Source organism: Pollicipes pollicipes, unplaced genomic scaffold (assembly GCF_011947565.3).
Source record: "Pollicipes pollicipes isolate AB1234 unplaced genomic scaffold, Ppol_2.1 Scaffold_3447;HRSCAF=4054_pilon_pilon_pilon, whole genome shotgun sequence".
Taxonomy (NCBI): Eukaryota; Metazoa; Arthropoda; class Thecostraca; order Pollicipedomorpha; family Pollicipedidae; genus Pollicipes; species Pollicipes pollicipes.
Genome location: NW_023596297.1, coordinates 39,572,327 through 39,595,625, shown reverse-complemented (window position 1 = coordinate 39,595,625; position 23,299 = coordinate 39,572,327). Strand labels below are relative to the sequence as shown.

Below are 23,299 nucleotides of genomic sequence, written 5' to 3'. Positions count from 1 at the left end.
TAGGTTCTTCCAGATGATGTTAGTATTCAACCTGTTCACATGAGCTTTCAACTAAACAGACCCGCACCACAGCGCAAAGCATTCGCACACACAGGCAAACGGACATGGATAGGCGGTCCGACAGACACAGGCAAACAGACAACCTGTAAGGTGGATGTGGATGGTTATCCACATATAACATGTCCACCTAACACATACATGTCCGCACTAATGCCACTCGGGAATCCAAGAACGAGCACAAGAAAAAAGCCAGCAACAAACGAGAGGGCATCCTGGCAGACCATGGAACACAAAGCAGAGGGCATGGCAGACTTGGTCCAGAGAGGCGAACAGCGGAAGAAGGCGCACAGCGTCCAATTACATGTACACAAGCAAACTCATCTAAAGGAGGTGTTCTCGTTACGCCACAACCGTACCGCCCGAGGCGGCGCCATCCTTACACTGACGGTCGCCAGTTGTATTTGGCCCCTTTCACGGCAAGAGTTTCAGGGAATGTTTCACATTTGAAGATACTGAAGCAAGCACCAAATACTTATAACTCATGGCATACGTTTAAGAAGAAAAGGCTGCTCTAAACAACCCATTTTTGTTTCGTGAATGCGTTCCTTGATCATCATTGTATGATTACGTCGTCGCACCCTGCACAACACTGAGAGCCAATTGACAGCCGCCTCATCTGGAAATCGTGCTCACGAACGCCAGATATGAACGACTCGACCATTATATTTTCTCGGTCTCGGTCCCGGCATGGCTGATGGAATGACAGGATTTCAACGTTATTTGACGTCATAAATGTCAAGGTGAGCTGACGATACTCCTCCCCTATTGTCGCGAGAGCTCAGAAACTAGAGGGATTCAGGTCTTAAGAAGCGCAGGGCCGTGAACTGCAACGAAAGGTCGCCAACTTGGCTGTTTCAATTCAGAAGCCCATACGAATGTGGAACACTCGCTTTCATATGTTGATTTGCTGTGCCCAAAAACATTACCAATAACATTTCACCGATGCAATCAGAAATAAAGATGACGAGAAAAACACCGGACTGTGCTAGCAATGCACAGATGAACAGCACACAGTCGCACGGGACAATGAATGAAAATTAATGGGATGAATAGGATGCAGACAGACGGACCGACATATGGGGGATGGAGGAAGGAACGAAGGGAGGGACAGAGGGACGGACGGAGAGACGGAGGGATGGAGGGAGGGAAGGACGAAGTGAAAGTAAGTGAGCGAGTGAGTGAGTGAGTGAATGGGTGAGTGGTTGAGTGAGTGGGTGGGTGAGTGAGTGAGTGAGTGAGTGGGTGAGTGAGTGAGTGAGTGAGTGAGTAAGTGAGTGAGTGAGTGAGTGAGTGAGTGAGTAGACACAAGGAGAGAGGGAGGGAGACAGAGAGAAAGAGGGAGGGAGGGAGCTAAGGAGGAAGACGGGAGAGAAGGGAGGGCCAGGCGCACCTCCAGATCGGTGACACTTGGCTCGGGGTCCCTGGTCCAGGCGCCGTCGCCGCGCGAGCCGTCGTCGCCGTCCCGGCGCGAGCCAATACTCCCGCTATCCGGCTCCACCGGCTGACCGGTGGTCGGAAGCGATGTGGCTTCTTGCTCCCCTACCGCGGCCGCCCGACCGTCAGCCTCGCAGTCGGTCCACTCCGGCTCCACCTGACCAGCTCTGTCAGCCTCACAGTCGGTCCACTCCGGCTCCACCTGGCCAGCTCTGTCAGACTCCAGCTGTTCGGATCCCTCTGGCTCCACCTGACCAGCTCTGTCAGACTCCAGCTGTTCGGATCCCTCTGGCTCCAGCTGACCAGCTCCATCAGACGTCAGCTGTTCGGATCCCTCTGGCTCCACCTGACCAGCTCCACCAGACTCCAACTGTTCGGATCTCTCTGGCTCCACCTGACCAGCTCTCTCAGACTCCAGTTGTTCGGATCCCTCTGGCTCCACCTGACCAGCTCCATCAGACTCCAGCTGTTCGGATCTCTCTGGCTCCGGCTGACCAGCTCCATCAGACTCCAGCTGTTCGGATCTCTCTGACTCCGGCTGACCAGCTCCCCCCGACTCAAGCTGTTCGGATCCCTCTGGCTCCAGCCGGCCAGCTCCATCTGACGTCGGCTGTTCGGATCCCTTTGGCTCCAGCTGACTAGCTAACGGCTCGTCAGGGTCAAGCTCCTCGGCCTCACCAGCCTCCTCCTCCTCCTCCTCCTCCTCCTCCTCTTCGTCCTGCCCCGTGTTCGGATCCAAGTCCAGCTCGGTGTCCGGATCGGTGAAGTCCTCGGCGTCGGCGAAGTCATCCGGGTCCAGCTCGGCCGTCTCGGCGTCCGAGAGCTCGTCTGGCGGCGGCGGCGGCCGCTCGGCGCCTTCCTCTCGTCCCGGCCCCGCCGCCGGACCGTCCGTCTCCTCCAGAGCGAACAGCTCGGAGATGGTGGAGCGGAGCATGGTCTCAGCCGAGGTCACGTCCACCTCTGTGCACAGCAGGCCGTCCAGCTGGTAGAAGCGCGGCAGCCTGACGGTACGGCAGCCACGTTTCAGAGTCGCGCCACCGAGGGGCCAACAAACGGACCGGAGGCTGAACGGCGCCCCACTCGGAGGGCGGCCTGGGAACCGGCCGCCTGCCGGTGTCCGAGTACAGACGCGGGCAACACACTGCTGATAGCGTCCCAATGTGGACCACCGGTGGCAGCCAGCACGCACGCACGCACGTAACGACGCACAGCCGCCCACGCACGCAGACGACCCCCCCCCCCCCCACGCATGCGCACGCGGAATCCGGGACCAGGGGAACAGGAGAATTCGGGAGCTATACACCTCGGACGGAGTAGTGCGGGGGACGGCCGCGTCTCGACTCGCTGCGCCGCACCGCCAAGTAGACTCGGCTTGACTCTGGACTCGAACTCACCGCAGCAGAAAGTTCTCGAGCGAGCCGTACTGGACGATCAGCTGCTGGCAGGTGCCTGACAGCTGACTGGTGGCCGCCAGCAGGTCCGAGTCGGTCAGAAGCGTCGGGCCGCGCTCATTCAGGTACTCGTACAGGTACCTGGAGCGGGGGCGGCGCCCGGTACAGAGGCGACACCGGCCGCGTGCTACAGACCACGCATGGCACGCCTGTACGGCACGAGCAGTGAGATGGCATCGGCAGACACAAGACGAGACGAGCGCGAGATTCAGCGGATCCAGACACCAGTCGCACCCACGCCCAGAAGAACCAGGGCGCAACTACACGCCAGATCAACGGCGAGCCACGGCGCCGCCAGCGGCCTTGAGGGGGCTGCATCCCGTCACAGGGTGCGCCCGGCCCCAGCCTTATCCACCCGCAGAGTGCGCCCGGCCTCAGCCTTATCCAGCCGCAGAGTGCGCCCGGCCCCAGCCTTATCCACCCGCAGAGTACGCCCGGCTCAGCCTTATCCAGCCGCAGAGCGCGCCCGGCCCCAGCCTTATCCAGCCGCAGAGTGCGCCCGGCCCCAGCCTTATCCACCCGCAGAGTACGCCCGGCCTCAGCCTTATCCACCCGCAGAGTACGCCCGGCCCCAGCCTTATCCAGCCGCAGAGTGCGCCCGGCCTCAGCCTTATCCAGCCGCAGAGTACGCCCGGCCTCAGCCTTATCCACCCGCAGAGTACGCCCGGCCCCAGCCTTATCCAGCCGCAGAGTGCGCCCGGCCTCAGCCTTATCCAGCCGCAGAGTGCGCCCGGCCTCAGCCTTATCCAGCCGCAGGGTGCGCCCGGCCTCAGTCTTATCCAGCCGCGGAGGGCGCCCGACCTCAGCCTTATCCAGCCGCGAAGAGCGCCCGACCCCAGCTTCATCCAGCCGCGGGGAGCGTCCAGCCTTATCCAGCCGCAGGGAGCGTCCGACCCCAGCCTTATCCACCCGCAGAGTACGCCCGGCCTCAGCCTTATCCAGCCGCAGAGCGCGCCCGGCCTCAGCCTTATCCAGCCGCAGAGTACGCCCGGCCCCAGCCTTATCCAGCCGCAGAGTGCGCCCGGCCCCAGCCTTATCCACCCGCAGAGTACGCCCGGCCTCAGCCTTATCCAGCCGCAGAGTACGCCCGGCCTCAGCCTTATCCAGCCGCAGAGCGCGCCCGGCCTCAGCCTTATCCAGCCGCAGAGTACGCCCGGCCCCAGCCTTATCCAGCCGCAGAGTGCGCCCGGCCTCAGCCTTATCCAGCCGCAGAGTACGCCCGGCCTCAGCCTTATCCAGCCGCAGAGTGCGCCCGGCCTCAGCCTTATCCAGCCGCAGGGTGCGCCCGGCCTCAGTCTTATCCAGCCGCGGAGAGCGCCCGACCTCAGCCTTATCCAGCCGCGAAGAGCGCCCGACCCCAGCCTCATCCAGCCGCGGGGAGCGTCCAGCCTTATCCAGCCGCAGGGAGCGTCCGACCCCAGCCTCATCCAGCCGCGGTGATCGCCCGATCCCAGCCTCATCCAGCCACGGGGAGCGCCCGACCCCAGCCTCATCCAGTCGCGGGGACCGTCCAGCTTTATCCAGCCGCAGGGAGCGACCAACCTCATCCAGCCGCGGGGATCGCCCGATCCCAGCCTCATCCAGCCGCGGGGAGCGCCCGACCCCAGCCTCATCCAGTCGCGGGGAGCGTCCAGCCTTATCCAGCCGCGGGGAGCGTCCAGCTTTATCCAGCAGCAGGGAGCGTCCAACCCCAGCCTCATCCAGCCGCCGGGAGCGCCCGAACCCAGCCTCATCCAGCCGCCGGGAGCGCCCAGCCTTATCCAGCTGCGGGGATCGCCCGACCCCAGCCTCATCCAGCCGCGGGAGCGCCCGACCCCAGCCTCATCCAGCCGCCGGGAGCCCGACCCCAGCCTTGCCGGTCGACACGCGACAGCTCTGGGCTGGCAGAGCGCTGCGGCCTGGCCGGCCGGCTGGGCGGGCGGGTCCGCTCAGATGGAGGGGCAGTGGCCAGTGGGCAGTGGGCGGTGGGCGGTGGGCGGTGGGCGGGAGCCGAATGCGTGGGAGGCACGTGCGCTTACTGGTAGGCGCTCTCCAGTATGGCGTGCTCCTCCTCACTGGTCTGCTCGTCTCGCGGTACCGACGCCGGCTGCACCGACTGCAAACAGAAACAGAAGAGTTCCCTGAGCCGACGGCGGCCGGAGGTCGGGACGGGTTACCATGTGGCGACCCACGCAATCCGTACACTGACCTCCGGAACGGTCGTGAAAATGCGCCTAGCGGAAGTATGCCACCCTTTTATACCTTGCACTTTTCGTTAGATGGGACGCATCGAATCTGGTCGGTAATACTAGCTTTCTCGAAATGCTTCTGAACTGCTCGGAATTTCGATTCGAAACAGCCGTTCCGACGAGAGAAATGCCTACCAAGACCCCCGACCACCACTATGCAAGTCGTATCTTCAATTTGCTATGCTTTTCCAACAAGTGTTATGAAATGTTTGAAAAGCACTTATTGGTCGAGATGTTTGTGCAATCCACGCTACAACTTGGAACACAGTATTTGAGGAAAAAGATGTACAATCATGAAGATATTATGACGCGAATTCAACGAAACATCACAGAATGACATTGATTTCTCCCCTATGCCGCTAAGCACAGTTACTCTTTTCGAAGCGCACTTTGGCTTGAAGAAACGGAGGTACGACATCGTCTATGGTGACGAACTGGAGTTGAACGAAGACACTTCTCGGTTAATGGCTTGCGCCGCCCTTTCCCAAATCACCAAAACAGATTTCCACTGACGTCATTTATGCCCGCATGGATCCAACTTGAAGCCCGCAGGCGCGCAACGTGCGGGGTGAGAGCTTAAATGGCGCATCTAGTCGCGTAACAGCCGACCACGGTCCGCGACAGACCTCTCCGTCGTCAGCTGTCGCGGTCAGGGGTCACACTATGAGCAAAGAAACATTGTAGTGGTGTGAACAAACAGTCGATTGGGTAATTTAGACTCATCAAGAGTTAAATTCGTTTGCCTATTATAGCCTGTTGATGCTGCAGTGCACTACCCAGTGCTGCCATTAGATGTAGCTGGTCCTGAGCTTGCACCAACGCGTGCTTTTGAGATATGCCGCAAAGATGGCACACTCCATGAAACGTTCTTCGTCACAACATATAACACCGATTAACTTTATAAAATAACGTCTGGTTGCTAGAAGTAACAATTTTTCATGTTCCGACGATTTCCATAAGTCGTTTTACCGATCACTTCCCCAGTTTGGCGACGGACACCTTGCGGCAGGACCGTTGTGACCTACCGAGTCCGGTATGAGGGCGCGCGTGCTGAACTGCAGCATACGCAGCTCCTCCAGTTGGCGCAGCCGTGCCGCCAGGCCGTCCCTGCGAGGGGGGGGGGGGGGCCGGGTCGGGTGTCACACCAGTATACACAATCAGATCCCCCAGCCTCATACACAGCTGACGTCGGATGGCGGGAACATGGACGTACCGACAAAACAAAACACTGGATCCTGCTGGATCTTTTAACAAAAAAATATGGATCCTGGTTGCCACTGGTCCTTTGAAAAAGTCACACCCTGGATCCTGGTTCCCTCTAGTTCGTTATCAAACCATGGCCTTGTTCCTGGCTATCATTGGTTCTTCTGAAAACACCGGTCATTGAGTACTGAGTGCCACCGATTCCTTATAAGAACAAGACCCTGACCCATGGTTCTGAGCCACAAAGTCATGCAAGTCCTACAGGATAGTCCTTTAGTCCACGTCCACATAGTCCAAGTACACATAGCTATGACCTTTCACACCTATTACAAGGTATACGCCAGAGGCAAGTCAAACAATCAGCACGTCCTGATATCACCAAAGCAAGTAACAAAGTTCAAGTGTCAGTTATATATCACTGCCTACAGCTTAGAAGCGAGCACCCGAAAGCTTAACCTAAAACACAGACATTGCACACTGCTCTCATATTTCATAAAAGTCGCACACCAAAGCCACGTAAAACAATCAGTATACCCTGATACCGTCACTGCAACTAGCAAAGTCTAGCTGCTAGTTAAAGACCCCTGTTAATAGCATACAAGTAAAAGTCTGACAGGTGAAACTATCACATCTGATCACTAACATATCTGCTTTCCCACCACATGGAAGTCACACACCAGAGACGAGTCAAACAGCATGTCCTCACTCACCATCACAACCAATAAAGCTTAACCATTAGTTGATCATTCCAGACTGAATCCTGGTTCTTGCTGGATTCCTTGACATAATGTCGGGCTGGATCTTTGTTCTTGATGGATCTTCCGACATAATGTCAGGCCGGAGCTTGGTTCCTGCTGGTTCTTTTTCTTGCTGGCGTGAAAATGGGTCTTTTGGCTTATTGTCAGTCCGGGCCTTTTTAGTTATTAACAGCCCGAATCTTAGTTCTTGTCGTATCTTTCGACTTCTTACGACTCGAGGTTGGATCCTGGTTCTTGTTGGATCTTTTGGCTTACTATGAGGCTAGATCCCTCAGCCTTATACCGGACTGGTCCCTGTTTTTCCTGGTTCCGGAACCAGGAAGGGAAGAAATCTTGGTAACCAGGCACATGCCTGATACACACTTCCGCATTCAGGCCCCTCCCCCGCCGCGTACGCAGGTGACGCAGGACGACATATCCCTAACCCCTGCACCGATCCGGGCGTGGACCACACAGAGATGCTGATGAGACGTCAGCGGCCCCACTCACCCGTCCGTGGTGTAGATGACGTTGTCTGGGGGGCCGTTGTACGGAGCCGAGTCTCCCGGCTGCTCCCAGAACATCTCAACCGCACGACGGCGACTGGAGGCGGCCCTCTTCTTCTTTCTGGATTTTTTTGACACCGGAGCCTGTCAGCAGGGGTAGCGACAGACCTGTCACTGGGCCAGTGACACACACTGCCCAAGCGATTCATCACGTGCGCGGCGGAAGCGTTATCGTGGTGATTTCTGCTACTAAAACTGAACCAGACTACAAACATGTGATGATGGTGCTGATTGGGGTTTTAGGGCGCGTCGACTTCTAGGGTCATTTTGCGCCACTAAAAACATGTAAAAGTCGGGCTACATGAAAGCCAGTTGTGACACCGGCAGCGACTGATGTCGCATGCGATGTGTGACGAGCGGTCGGCGTCGTGCCGTGCCGTGCCGTCGTTGGCGGCCGCTGTGAGCAGCGCGGCGGGTGCTCTGGTACGACCCGGCCCGCCGGCACCCGGCCGCACCTCGTCCAATGGGCTACCGCGCCGCAGCACCGTCATCTCGCGCAGGTGGGGCGCCGGCGCTGTCTCCTGCTCTGGACCCGGCTCTGGGCCCGGCTCTGGCTCCGGCTCCGCGGCGGTTGCGGCGGCGGCGGCAGCGGCGGCGGCCCCCGGCTCCGCCCCCTGCGCACGGGGAGCGGACGCGTCAGCAGGGCGACCGTCCCGCGCAGCCAGCACCGCCCGCCCGATCCGCTTCAGTCCAGATGGCAGGTATCAGCTGCAGCCCCACCACTGAACACAGCTCGAAATGAACACGTGCTCGGACAAACGCTCAATGGCCATTGCCGGTAGGCGATAGCTGATAAACGTGAACTTGCTAAGATTGTGGCACACTGAGCATTGTGTTGGGAGAAGTTGGCCATAAGGGCATCTGTCTTCATATTTGGTTCCCAGTGTTCAAGTCTAAGTAAACGTATATGTGACATGCTTAATTGCGCGCATAAGGGATCTAAATTGTAATGGATTTTGAGGCGCCAATCTTGAAATATACGCTGGCGCCGAACACATTCGTGTCCAGAGTTTGACAAATACTTATCATTTTCCATGCGTCTGGACAGATTAGACCACCCTTAACACAGCCGCGGCGCGGACACCAAAAAGTGACCAGGTTCTTACAGATCGTGATGAAGACATCCGATATTTTTGCGCACAATACGGGGCCGCTTCTCGAAGCGGCAGCTCTAGTCGAAACCTAGACATTACCACTAAGATATCGTCAGGCCTTTATCAACTAGGGATAGCCTCTGTGCACGTCTCGCCGTATACATCCCGTCCGAGTCTGGAGGACGGACAGCTCCATCAAGGAAATCAAACAAATACTGCGCCAGTCCGCCCGCTCAAGTCAAGCCTCATCTCGGCGCCCGGCCGAGCCTTCTCCAGTGATGGGCGCCAGTCAAGCCCACCTTTGCCTCGCCGCTCTCCTCGCGCTCGCGCACATTGTCCCTGTGCTTACGCGCCTTGGCACCCTGGTGCTTCTTCTGCGCCTGCTGTGCAGGTCGCTTCTGCTGCCTGCCATCCAGGACAAGGGGGTATCAGGTAACCCGGCCACAGGTTCCGCGGCACGGGAGCACGCAGACACCAGCCGGCGCCCCCAACACCAATATCTGTGTCGCAGAGCGAACAGACATGTACTATCATTTGTGCAAGGTTGCCCGTCGTGGGCCGGCATGTCGAAAAAGCCACACACAATCGCGGGGCAATCCGGAGGTCCTTTGTGTTGCGTTCCATCCCACTGTGCCGTTTACATCGAGAAACACTACATCAAGGCGCTGCTGGCGGTTCATCTCAGCCTCGGTGATGCGGTCTGCTATGTGCCGTGGGCCGCACAATGTCAAAATACGGGAACGGGCTGGAACATGCCTACACGTTCATTCGCGCTCCCGTGTGCTAAGCACGCAGGCGGAGACAGTTGGGACTCTCACTTGGCCGGCTGTCGTTGCATGAGACGCGGGTCCTGTCGCTGGCGGTATTCGTCGCTGACGATCTCGTGCTTCTCCAGCGCGTTGGCGCCGACCGTGACAATGCGGCAGATGGAGCCGTCACAGTCGGGCGTGGGACACGGCTTGTGCAGCAGATCCTGCCGCCGGGGAGCCCACCTCAGCACAGCACGAGCCAGCGCCACAGCCACAGCCAAGGCTGGGCCACGGCAGTCAGTCCGCATTGGACGGCAATTATTGCGCGCTTCGGGGCCCAGCCTGGCGACTGGCCAGGCCGTCATGGGGGTCGACCAAGCACGTGCCGCCACGTACGTGCGGCACGTGCACCTTACCTGCGATACTCGGAGCCAAGAGACCGGCCGGAGGGCACGGGCCACCACCCACCTTATCCGCGGTCCTCTGAGCCAAGACGCCGACCGGAGAGCACGGGCCATCACCCACTTTATTCGCGGTCCTCTGAGTCAGGAGGCCGACCGGAGAGCACGGGCCACCACCCACTTTATTCGCGGTCCTGTCAGGAGGCCGACCGGAGAGCACGGGCCACCACCCACTTTATTCGCGGTCCTCTGAGTCAGGAGGCCGACCGGAGAGCACGGGCCACCACCCACTTTATTCGCGGTCCCCTGAGTCAGGAGGCCGACCGGAGAGCACGGGCCACCACCCACTTTATTCGCGGTCCTCTGAGTCAGGAGGCCGACCGGGGAGCACGGGCCACCACCCACTTTATTCGCGGTCCTCTGAGTCAGGAGGCCGACCGGAGAGCACGGGCCACCACCCACTTTATTCGCGGTCCTCTGAGTCAGGAGGCCGACCGGAGAGCACGGGCCACCACCCACCTTATCCGCGGTCCTCTGAGCCAAGACGCCGACCGGAGAGCACGGGCCACCACCCACTTTATTCGCGGTCCTCTGAGTCAGGAGGCCGACCGGAGAGCACGGGCCACCACCCACTTTATTCGCGGTCCTCTGAGTCAGGAGGCCGACCGGAGAGCACGGGCCACCACCCACTTTATTCGCGGTCCTGTCAGGAGGCCGACCGGAGAGCACGGGCCACCACCCACTTTATTCGCGGTCCTCTGAGTCAGGAGGCCGACCGGAGAGCACGGACCACCACCCACCTTATCCGCGGTCCTCTGAGTCAGGAGGCCGACCGGAGAGCACGGACCACCACCCACCTTGTCTGCAGTGCGCTGCGTCTCCGAGCCGAACCCGTCCTTGAGCTGTCGCCAGCAGGCCACGTGGTACTCCAGCCGACATCGGGCCTCATCATCACACTCCACCTTCATGAAGCCAGCGAAGTCGACATCACTGCCGGCCACAGTCAAATCTCTGAACGATCACGGAAAAATTCTGAACTCCAAGTCCTGCGCATGTCGCACCGGTACGCAGGTGCGCCCCAGCCGTTAAGGCACCAGGCTTCACATTTGGTATTCCTGAATTTCCCTGGATGCATAGCGCCAGAGTAGCCTGAATTAAATTGACGCCAATAACGCACCGCAAAGACACAACCATTAGGACACAGTGTCCCCCCCCCCCCCCGGGCCACGAATCGGACGAGTCGTGTCGGTACGGCAGCGGCAAACACATTAGGACATGGTGCGGGGGCGGGGGGAGGGGCGAATAAGATGAGTCGTGTCGGTACTGCAGCGGCAAACACATTAGGACATGGTGCGGGGGGGAGGGGCGAATGAGACGAGTCGTGTCGGTACTGCAGCGGCGGGTACACTGAACTCTGGCCGGACGCACGTTGAGACAACACTGTTGCGATAACGTGCAAACATTTAATAAGGTGGCCAATACCCAGCGTACTGACTTCCCTACGGGACTCGCAAAGCCTTGATGGCACAAGAGATCACCTCAGGATACTGCAGGCCATACAGGGAACTGCACTGTAGTGAGGAACTAAGGAACTGTAGGGGATGCAGCGTGGTTTGTCTCCGTACGGTTCAGTGCATCAGTCTCGTTAATCGTAAGAGGCTGCAAGCTTATTGCAAATTCGGATAGGTCTATGTCGCAGCATACATAGCTCATCCAGCGCTCACCCGAAGCCCCCGGGCTCGCGTGCTCACCGCTCCGCCGACGGAGACGGGTGGCACCAGCCCCCCCCCCCCCCCACCCCCTGCGCTGACCTGTAGTAGATGGCGCGGCGCATGTGCTGCTGTCGTTCGTGGGCGTTGTTAACGTCCGGCACGAGGATGCGGTTCAGGCAGTGCTGCAGGCGGCAGACGCCGTCCGGCGGTGGCGGGTACTGACAATGACGCAGCAGCTCGCTCAGGTCTGCCCGCAGGGCGCCGCTCCACGCCCGCTCTGTCGCCGGGATGAGCTCGGACGTGCCCGGGAACACGTGCGTCTCGCCGCGCGCGCCGCGCTCCAGCAGCCCGGCGCCCTTGCGCAGCACGTCCGCCGCCGGCTCAAACCTGCCGACGTAACACCGGCGCGCCACACCGGCGCGTCACACCGGCGGCCGCGCGCCGACGGCGCCCCTCCCCCACCGACTGTCACGTGGCCAGGTACCCCGGCACCGACCGTCACACGGCCAGGCATCTCATGAAAACCTTCACGCAGCCAGACACTCCATGATTAACAGCCACGTAGCCAGACGCCCCAACACCGACAGTCACGTGGCCACACACTCCATCAAAAGCCACGTGGCCAGACATCCCACCACCGACAGTCACGTGGCCAGACAACCCACCACCGACAGTCACGTGGCCAGACACCCCACCACCGACAGTCACACGTGGCCAGGCATATAACTACCGAGAGTCACGAAGCCGGGTATCCAGGGCCACGAAACCGGGCATTCCATCCCTAAGAGCCCCGAAGCCGGGCATTTCATCCCTGAGAACCCCGAAGCCGGGCGTCCCATCCCTGAGAGCCACGGAGGCGAGCATTTCATCCCTGAGAGCCACGGAGGCGGGCATCCCATCCCTGAGAGCCACGGAGGCGGGCATCCCATCCCTGAGAGTTACGGAGGCGGGCATTTCATCCCTGAGAGCCACGGAGGCGGGCATCCCATCCCTGAGAGCCACGGAGTCGGGCATCCCATCCCTGAGAGCTACGGAGGCGGGCATTTCATCCGAGAGCTACGAAGGCGGGCACCCCATCCCTGAGAGCCACGAAGGCGGGCACCCCATCCCTGAGAGCCACGGAGGCGGGCATCCCATCCCTGAGAGCTACGGAGACGGGCATTTCATCCCTGAGAGCCACGGAGGCGGGCACCCCATCCCTGAGAGCCACGGAGGCGGGCATCCCATCCCTGAGAGCTACGGAGACGGGCATTTCATCCCTGCGAGCTACGGAGGCGGGCATCCCATCCCTGAGAGCCACGCAGTCGGGCATCCCATCACTGACACGCCAAAGCTGAGCCCACCCCGTATCCTCCTGCCATTCCGTCCTGCACTGTACCAGTTGAGCCTGAGGTAGACCTTGCCCAGCAGGTAGAAGGCGGCCGGCATGGGTTTGTCTGCCTTTTCGATGAGCGTGAGCAGCTGCTCCTCGGCCGAGACGAGCGCGTCCAGCGTTGACACTTCGTGGCACGCCATGGCGTAGCAGTACCTGTCGGCCACGGCGGCCGGTCACTGACCGGACATAGCACCAGCCGTAGCGGTACCTGTCCGCCACGGCGGCCGGTCACTAACCAGACATAGCACCAGCCGTAGCGGTACCTGTCCGCCACGGCGGCCGGTCACTGATCAGACAGCATCAGCCGTACCGGTACCCGTCCGCCACGGCGGCCGGTCACTGACCAGACATAGCACCAGCCGTAGCGGTACCTGTCGGCCACGGCGGCCGGTCACTGACCAGACATAGCACTAGCCGTAGCGGTACCTGTCCGCCACGGCGGCCGGTCACTGGCCGGCAGCGGCCGACATAGCACCAGCTGCAAACTCGGCTCAGAAGACGCGCGGGTTGGCCGGCCGCATGCCTCCAGGCAGAGACGGCGTCGGTCAGCGCGCGGCCCGGCGGAACGCTGACGACCCAGGCCGGGTCGGGCCCCACCTGAGCGAGATGAGCTCTGCCACGGTGGGCGCCACTTTCTGGTTGTGCTTGTCGACCAGCTGCAACGCACGCCGGTACTCATCCAAGGCCTGCCGAGCGGCGCCATCACGCAGGTGGTGTGATCCGCGCCGCACTGTAGCGCACAGCTCCTGACGGCGGGGCACGGCGGTCAGGGCGAACGCGGCCTGTCCATGGCCCCGGACACCAGTCAGCTTCGCAGCGGCCATGTTTGTCAACGGAAGGAAATTTCGGGACAACACACAGCAAGGCATGTGGGGAAAACAGGGCTGTGCATGCACAATTATAACTCACGAGCACGTGAGTTGCACCCCATTGCACCTGCAAATTGATTATTGCAAATGAAAGCCCTATTCGCCCCCACATCAGCCGCCGTACCGAGCGGGCCGACAGTTGTACTCCGGCCCAGCTACGCCGGGCTGACGTCATGACTGTTGATCCGAGCGGCGCCATCGTCAGTGATGACTCATAGGGCGTAAGGACTGCAGGTCCCAGCGTGTCCGTGTCCGGGATGCAGCTCGCCAACACGATGTTTCGTGTTCAGGGGTGCGTCGAGACCATTCTGCGCCCGCTCGAAAATACGGCTTTTCGTAGCGGTAGGGAATCGCTTCGTCAGTCAACTATTATGAAGCAGCTCCGTCGGTGGATGTAATGTGGTTCCGTTATAAATAATGATAGTCGGCATGTGCTCGAAATGCGAGAACATTTGCAATTTCAGTTCCTTGATCTTCAGCCTTCAGCCAACGAAGGGACTTTGTGGGAACATTTGCCACACTCAACACAGCAGCCCTGGGTACAGCGTTGGCTGCCTCACACTCAACGGCCCAGCCCCGCAGCAGAAGTGGTAGCTATTGGGGCTTCAGGGCGCCTCGCTCAGAATCCGATTGATAAGTCCAATCCTGACGAAGCACTGAACAGCTGTTTCCTTTCGTTGCATTCGCCCCGTGTATGCAAACGTAACGTGGCGATGCAAAGACTCGCTGGTGGCATGCCCAAGCTACTTCACCTGCCACACGCATGTACTAGTGGCATGCCCGAGCTACTTCACCTGCCACACGCATATACTGGTGGCATGCCCAAGCTACTTCACCTGCCACACGCATATACTGGTGGCATGCCCAAGCTACTTCACCTGCCACACGCATATAATGGTGGCATGCCCAAGCTACTTCACCTGCCACACGCATATACTGGTGGCATGCCCAAGCTACTTCACCTGCCACACGCATATACTGGTGGCATGCCCAAGCTACTTCACCTGTCACACGCATATACTGGTGGCATGCCCGAGCTACTTCACCTGTCACACGCATATACTGGTGGCATGCCCAAGCTACTTCACCTGTCACACGCATATACTGGTGGCATGCCTGGGCTACTTCACCTGTCACACGCACATACCCAGTTCCAAAAGCTCCAAATGCTAGCTAGTTGCTAGCGTCTACCCAAAATAATGTAGCCTGAGCCGGCTTTCCGCGCAACGCAAGGCCCCCGAAAGTTTGCATACCGCTCGTCACCACAGACTGCGATGCAAGCCCTGCTACAGGTCGACACAGCTACAGACTGCGATGTAAGCCCTGCTACAGGTCGACACAGCTATCTCCAACCACGCTGCAACGGGCCCACACACGCGCACGTGCACGCACACACGCACGCACGCGTACACGCATGCACGCACGCACGCACGCACACAAACCCTGTCCGTATGCTGACAGAGCGGCGGCGAGAGATCGCTCTCGGATTCGCGCCGGGTCGGCCGGCGCATGCTCACCTGGCGCGGGCAGTCCGGGCGTTCTGCAGCGGCGGCGGCGCCAGCGGCGGCCGTCTGTTTGCCCCCAACGCTGGCTGAGGTCGCGGCCAGGATGCCGTCCCACAGCCTGGAGGCCAGACCGGACATGAGCTGCGGCTGACGACACGGCGCGCACTACGCCCATCCGGCCCAGCGCCGCGCGGCGCGGCACGGCGTGGCCGGGAGGGGACGGGGACGGGGACGGGGGCGGCCGGGGGATCCGCCCGTCGGCCGACACAGAGGGCTGTCCAGCGCCGACGCCACCGAGGTCCGACAGGCCGGCCACGGCCATGTCGGCGGCAACAGGCCGCCAACGCCACTGCAGAGCGCGATACATCGTGTCATGTTGCTGATCGCCACGCGCCGCGCCGTGGCATTCACTGGCAGGCGGGCCTGTGTCCGCCGGCCAACAATGGACGCCCGAGGCTTCTCCGGTGTCACAACAGCTCCACGCCGGGCCTCAACACGTACCCGGCTCAATACCACACGGGGATGTGACCGCCGGCCAACAATGGACGCCCGAGGCTTCTCTGGCGTCACAACAGCTCCACGCCGGGCCTCAACAAGTACCCGGCTCAGTACCACACGGGGATGTGGTGCGCCCATCTTTGTGATCAGTTGGGCCCAATTTTCAAATAACATGAGCAGTAACATCTGTGTTCTTGATCCAAACCGGTTTATATGCACCATGGTGCGATGCTGTCATTTCGCACGTCACCACGAATTGAGTAAAAGCAATTTATACTTGTAGCATAAAAATGTCATACAATTCACGCGTAACTACACCAAAACAACACATGTTGATTAAGGAATCAACTAAGTGTTTTTCATCACACTCGCAGGCAACTTTGAAACAGGACCACAGAGGGCTTTTCGATACAAAAATGAATCTTGGTCTTTGAAAATCCAAGGCTCTAGGAGGCTCCTGGGGAAATTTCAAGGTCCTTGTTCCCACTATTTACTCTGCCAAAATGCCAAGCAATATGCTGGATCGCACTCAATTTCTTCACCAACTTCAAAATGAGCCCGTGGTGCAGAGATAACAGACCAAGAGGACGCCACGGATTCTCCGGCTACTGAGATTCCAGCCCTATTCAGGGCACATTCAAAACATGTCTGTCATCCATTCAGCGGCCACAGAGCCACTTATTCCGCCGACGTCATTAGGTCCTCTCCCCTCGAATCAGAAGACGTCGTCTACGCACCTCGTGGTACAGCTCTATAACCAACGTTACGGACGACCAATGACATCACGGCACCACGGGACTCAGCGGTAAAATCGCCGGATGACCATACCTAGTACGTAGGGCCGTGGTCAAGAAACGACACTCTGGTGGTGATCTGACTTCGTCCTCAAACGAGAGGGGCACAGCAGGCATAACGTGTATTTCTACGGCGAGCGACCGCCGACAAGCTTACAAGCCCCACGCGCATCTTCGCCAGCCGGGCGGCCCTGTCCTCCTCCCCTTCAGACCTCAGCTGGGGGTGGTCCGGCCACTACACCCCAGCCGGCAGCGGCGAGTGACGCGGCATTGGTGCATCTACACGTATTGCACTATACTACCGACAAACCGTCCTTTTCGGTGCCGTACGGTCAACAGCCTACACGGTCCGCCAGTCACGAACCCCTGGCAGCGGCTGCAGGACGACAGAGAATGCTATGACAGCCGCGCAGTTCGGAGAGGGCGGCGGCACTCACCCTTCCTGCTTGCTGCTGGTGCTGGCAGTGGTACCGGTGGCGGTGACGGCAGTGTTGGTGGTGGCATCGGGCCCGGGCTTGGCAGCGGGCCCGGACTTAACGGTGGGCCCGGGCTTGGCAGCGGGCCCGGACTTAACGGTGGGCCCGGGCTTGGCGGTGGGCTCGGGCTTGGCGGCGGGCCCGGGCTTGGCGGCGGGCCCGGGCTTGGCGGTGGGCCCGGGCTTGGCGGTGGGCTCGGGCTTGGCGGCGGGCCCAAGCCTTGCGACACGCTTGGGCGAGTCGCCAGCACTCTCGGGCTGAAGCAGCGGCGGCGGCGGCGGCTGGAGCGACAGGGAACGTCACTAACAGCGGCAGCGACCGGCCCAGACAAAGATAGGTCAAGCGCCGTCTGCCGACTTTCTATGCATTGTGAGCAGGGGATCTTGGATTGAAGATAAAATGCCAGGACTCGTACAAACGTTCAACATCGAGTCAATTAAAAAACCTGAATACAGGCTATTAACACTCCTACATGCTACCACGCGCATTCAACGGCTGCTCAAGATATGCCGAGCCCCCACCACATGCACACCTTGACCTTCTTCTTGGCCTTCTGCTCCTCCAGCAGCACGTCTTTCAGCTTCTTGAGGTCATCGTTCTCGACGCAGTTTTTGATGCCCTTGTTGATAAGCGCCAAGGCGTCCTCCGGACGGCCCAGGTTCTTGGCCGCCATGGCCGCCCGGTAGTACCCCTGTCAGCCGCCGGTCCGGGCGGCGCCGGTCAGACAGGCCGCACCGAGTGCCGCCCTCCCCTACACAGCCGAAGGCCAGGCCAGGGCCACGTCGCTTCTGACAGCACCCAGCGGCAGGGCACCATTGCCCACTTCACATGGTCCTCATGTTGCAGCTCTACTTTAACGCATGAAAAACATCATAAAATGCAACCAGAGCCAACGACATGACACACCTATAGTAACACGGCACCGGTGACTGGTCCGGCCTGTCAAGTAATCCAGTCCCCCAATGATATGAAGCGACGGTCTGCCTCACCTTAATATACACAACCGCTGACACAGAGGCGGACGTGCAACAGAGGCGAGCATACCTTAAACCAGTCGGGTTTCTGTTGGATCGCCAGGCGGGCATACTTCTCGCACTCCTTGTAATTGCGCAGTTTGAGGTGTACATGGGCCAAGTTTCCATAAATGGTGTAGAGACTAGAGTCAGAGCCGTCCTCCCGTGCTGCCTGGAGAGCTGCAGGCGATTCAGAATGGTCGGAAGTGAGCACCACAGCAAGTCTAGGAATCTCCTAACCTCCACGCGACTTCAGATCCACGCCCGCCCTTCACATGTTACTGCGCCGAGACAGCTGACAACGAACAAGCACATACACACATAGCTTCCATTGCCTTGCGTATCCAACATCCTAGTGCCGCCAACGTCGACTGCAGCCGTGTGACATTTGCAGGAAACCAAGTGTCTGCTCTGTCCCGGACATCGCTACACGACGAGGCAGAGCAATGAAGGAATTTCATAATACAATACACAAGACTGCCGGAAATATAAATCGATGACACTTATCATACAAGGTGCAAACGGAGAGGCAGATGCACACAAATCTCAATGACAGATAACCGCTGGATTCAGCGAATGGTAGATCTGTCTTCAATTTGTACCATTCAGGTTCTGCGTAGAGCGCGTCTACACAGACGAAATATTAGCTCGCCCGATGATACATCAATGGCCTAGCCGACTGGCAGTTCGTGCTCGAAACCAACCAGAATGGCGTCGGATCGACAAAAAAAAAACAACAACAAAACGTCAGAGACAAAGGCAATAGATACAGATCATGTGAACCATTGCCAGCGAGCGGTTTATTTTGATTTGGGTAAGCGGATCCTAACCTGATTCGGACAAGGCCTATAAGCAGGGCTGGATATCCCTCTCGGAAAGTATAGCAGCGTGGGGGGGTGGAGGTGGGATGCAGGGGCAACGGGTCACTGGGACGCAGTTCACTCACAGGGTAAAAGGACCCGCTCCCCCAACAAAATTTACCACTTCATTTTCAGAGGCCCATTGGTCTCGACTTTTCCAAACAAATGGGGCTGACTTTTCCAAACAAATGGAGCTCTTCGTGAAAAACTAGTACTCAGACCCGACCCAGGGGCTGCTAGAACCCTGTTACAATGTTCGACGAGCCCAATGTGTACATTTTGGTTTGAGCTTAAAGGCAGTGTTCCACATTTTAAGATAATAAAACAAACATCAGATATGAAGAAATAAGCTCACTTATAACCATTAGTATACTTTTAAATGAAACGACTGCTCTAGACAGCACAGCTTCTCTTCTTAATAAGCATGCTGGTCAACACGTCATTGTTTGATTGGGTCATGGAACGTCTGTGTGACAGTGCTCACTTGCAGTTCTGGTCAACACGTCATTGTTTGATTGGGTCATGGAATGTCTCTGTGACAGCGCCCACTTGCAGTTCTGCAATCCAAGTAGCAGTATTAACAATATTGATGTTCATTTTGTAAAATAGATGACGCTATTTTGAAAAAAACATCACCCAGACACGGGGTCAGTTGAAATCTTCCCACAATTTTTGATGAGCTGAAGGTGTACACCATTTTGGCGTAAACGCAATGTTCCGCATTTGAAGATGGTGAACCAAGCATCAGATAGGATGAAATAAGCTCACTCATAACTGCTGGTACACTTTTAAGTGGAACAGACTGCATTAAATAACACAATTTCTCTATTTGATAAATATGCTCTGCATTACGTCATTGTTTGATCGGACCATAGACTGGGACACCGTGCCTTGCGCAACGTTGATTGAGAGCGAATTGACGGTAGTTGCACCTGCAAACCGTGTCACATTCGCCAAGTATGAACAAATGACAATAATATTTTTCTTAGCCTTGATCGCCACACGGTCAATGAAATGGTGGGAATTGAATGGCATTATTATGGCGTTGGGATGCCCAGGTGTGTCACTGGGGATTTACGACGCACTCAGCTGCTGAGGCTTTATGGCGTCGCCTGCCTCCCACCCTGGCAGGAAGGGCGGGCACCGCAGGGAATCGAACCCCGTACCTCCGGTTTCCCAGACGCGAAATGGTTGACGCGGACGCGTTAACCACTGCACTACCCGGGGTGCCGGTAGTGTAGTCGGAGCGCTTCACCGGAGCGGGCTGCTGGGTACAACTCGCCTTAGTCAGTCCTACGCCAGGACGTAGCCCAGATCAACGCGTCAGCTCCCTTGTCACCCCAGAACGTCCTCGCCGACCACACACTCGCCAGGCTTGGGCTCAATGCACGGCCTGACCGACCAAAAGCAACAATTTTGGGCAGCTGTCCATAGTTGTGAGCCAATCCCCTCTGGCTGCACCTGCCAAAGTTCGCCACCTCCTTCACCAATGTGAACGGACAGTACCACATCCAGTCCATTTTGGATGACGTTGAGGTGGAAGGAGAGATCCTCGTCCTCGTCCGCTGGTGGAAGGCCAGCTTGGATGACGGGACCTGGGAGCCGTTACACAAGCTCCCATACGGTTTCGTTGTCGACTGCCCCCAACGGAGGAAGATGGGCCTCGATTCACCCAACCGCTGGGGCCTTCGAGGAAAACCCGGACCGACGTGCTAGAAACCAAGCACATGTCGAACTGTGGTGGCGGTGCCTCCACAACAGCCTGCGCCCCTGCCAGAAGTCTGCGCCGGGTGTCGTAAGCATTTCCCTACGAACGCAGTACTGAAGGATCCAGACGAGACACGCGAGGCTCTCAAACATCAGAGACAGCCCCGCCAAGCTCTCCTCTCGCTTGGAGGAGACATCACAATCTGCCTCCGCGCCAGGCCAGGGCCCCAGTCTATTGGCCCCACCCATAGACCAGTCTACCGCCGGCGCCATAGGCCCATTGGTCAGCTGCGGCCTGCGCAGGGCCAAAAGTAGATACAAAATGCACAGAGAGAAGCCGTGCGCCAAAAAGCTTTTTAAAGATAACGAAAATGATAACATGCACTGTAGTTAGAAATGTCGCTGTAATAGACGCGTGATGTACTACTCATCATGTTTTGGAATATATTGTGAGCATGTTTTATTGCATACCAATGTACTTTGTCCTCATGGTGTGATCTCCTGTATGTTGCATATATATTTTGGACGTCCACCTTGACCAATGAAAACTAATAGAATTTTAAACATGCATTACAAATTTCGTCGAAAGGACCTCGAGCTGCGATCTACCTGCCTTTTTCACGGCGGTAAGATCTCTAGAATCATGAACACATATATATGTCTTCAGACATATAACCCAAGAGCCTCCAGGGGTCTCCTGGACAAGAAAGACACAGGGAGGCATGTAGCCCTCCTAGGAAACAGATCACTCCCCACCAGCCATCTGTTCCGTCGGAACATAAACTAAACACACCACCCCTGATGTAATTCGACACTTCGTTTGAGACGTCACCCCCAGCTCCTCACTAGCCATGTGCTGCATTAGCTGGTTGTCGGGTCGTAAAGTTATCTCACACTCTGTGATTTGTTTAGTCGACCATCATACCATGTTGTACACACTTCTCATTGGTTAATTATTGCATAATTTCCATCATATGTGACTAAGACTAGTTTCCTACTGTTTGGTATCAGAAAGGTGAGCAGATTGCTCAGCTCTAAGATAATTGCATGCATACAAAGCAGAAGTGTGAGATTTTGCATGGTAAATGATTCAACAGAAAGTCAGGGTACACAGAGGGTATCCACAACTCAAAACAATTACCCTCTCCCTTCATACTAGGCGACAAAGGTTATCACGTCCATGCCAATTTGGTTTTGAATCATGCACAGGACCCGAGATGCACTTCACCGACCCTAAACTGAACAGGAATTTTGTCTGACCTTGAAATTCCCAAGGGTGGGTTCCATCCAAAGCCCATCCAAGGGGCCAGGTGGTGGATATAGTGGGAAACGTGACCCGGACTACCTCAGTACAGCCAAGTAAGCACCCAAAGTTCATCTAAAGAGTCAGTCAAGTAATCCGGTTCCGCTCTGGCTCAACCAGGTGCATTCTTTGTCACTCCCACAAAAATGACCCTTGCACCAGATCACTTCACCAGGGGTTGATAACAGCTGACAAAAAGTCATGATTCAACTCCTGCCATTGGTTTTCTTATAGGCATCTCAACACCAAGAATGGCAGCTCATGAGGGTCTGAGCAGCTGGACACAGCTCATGGGAGTCATCTATGCCCCCCCCAGGTTACCGCCTGGTGTACCATCAGTGCCAGACAGATCACTGGATCCTTCTGGTTCACAATGATGGCCCCACCACCACCTCCTTGAATGTCTCCCAGGAGCAATGTACAAGGAGTTTGAACATGTGCTGAATGCCAGACAGCAAACACAACCATCACCTGAACCATGCCTGGTTCTGACAGAATGGCACCATCCTACACATGCTGAACATGACCCTGTGCAGGAATGGGGGATATTTCAGAGCCTCATATCATCAATTGGAAGACATCACACCCCTGACCTGCATACTCATGAGATCGGACCCCTCTGAGGCCTTTATTTGTGGGACTTCCTAAAAATCTGAGTACATCAGACCATTTTTTTAAAAAATGTGTAGCTTAACAAGGCCATCATATGTCGGACAAATCTCTTGACAGACATGCTGTAAGGTCATAAGGAAAGTCAAGATGCACACTTTCAAGAGCTACACTTTCAGTGAAGTGGCACTCATTTAGTACACATCCTGTAAACTTTGCACAACTTCCTTGTCACCTATTTTAATAGCACACAATAGGAAAACCATACAATGCTTGGAGCATCATGTGTCAAATGCTGGCCAAAACACTCATGTTCTCTCCCTTTGATGGTATTATAAACTTTACTCTGTGAGTGCTTCAGAAGCATCAAAATTGTGGATTTTTGGGGAAATACCCACTGCAACAAAGGAAATGCACACATCCCTTTTTTACCACAACTGCCATTTTTGTACAAACTGGTGGGCTTACCTTTATCATACATATCTTTTGCCTCTGCATATTGCAGTTCCCCACAGAGTATGTTGCCCTTTTCCTTCCAGTCATCTGCTCGACCAGCCATGCCTTACTGAAAAAGTAGGCAACTACATAAAACAATATCATATCCTTTCAGCCATTCAGTTGCTGAGCGATATGTGTGTCATGACAATGCCCTGTG

General features: G+C 57.3%; 1 protein-coding gene across 1 annotated transcript in view; it reads right to left on the bottom strand.

The window, feature by feature from the left end:
* Window positions 1–23,299, bottom strand: part of LOC119092537 (uncharacterized) — a 30,159-nt gene that overhangs the window by 6,210 nt on the left and 650 nt on the right. Inside the window, exons 2-18 of the mRNA XM_037215496.1 lie at window positions 23,113–23,209; window positions 18,197–18,345; window positions 17,685–17,843; window positions 17,114–17,433; window positions 15,397–15,502; window positions 13,608–13,756; window positions 13,014–13,163; window positions 11,735–12,022; window positions 10,781–10,913; window positions 9,592–9,746; window positions 9,073–9,178; window positions 8,135–8,293; window positions 7,624–7,763; window positions 6,199–6,280; window positions 4,964–5,040; window positions 2,889–3,026; window positions 1,451–2,495 (exon numbers count right to left, since the gene is read on the bottom strand). Of these exons, the coding sequence (XP_037071391.1) occupies window positions 1,451–2,495; window positions 2,889–3,026; window positions 4,964–5,040; window positions 6,199–6,280; window positions 7,624–7,763; window positions 8,135–8,293; window positions 9,073–9,178; window positions 9,592–9,746; window positions 10,781–10,913; window positions 11,735–12,022; window positions 13,014–13,163; window positions 13,608–13,756; window positions 15,397–15,502; window positions 17,114–17,433; window positions 17,685–17,843; window positions 18,197–18,345; window positions 23,113–23,203 (3,447 nt within the window). The 5' untranslated portion in view covers window positions 23,204–23,209. The remainder of the gene's footprint in view (window positions 1–1,450; window positions 2,496–2,888; window positions 3,027–4,963; window positions 5,041–6,198; window positions 6,281–7,623; window positions 7,764–8,134; window positions 8,294–9,072; window positions 9,179–9,591; window positions 9,747–10,780; window positions 10,914–11,734; window positions 12,023–13,013; window positions 13,164–13,607; window positions 13,757–15,396; window positions 15,503–17,113; window positions 17,434–17,684; window positions 17,844–18,196; window positions 18,346–23,112; window positions 23,210–23,299) is intronic.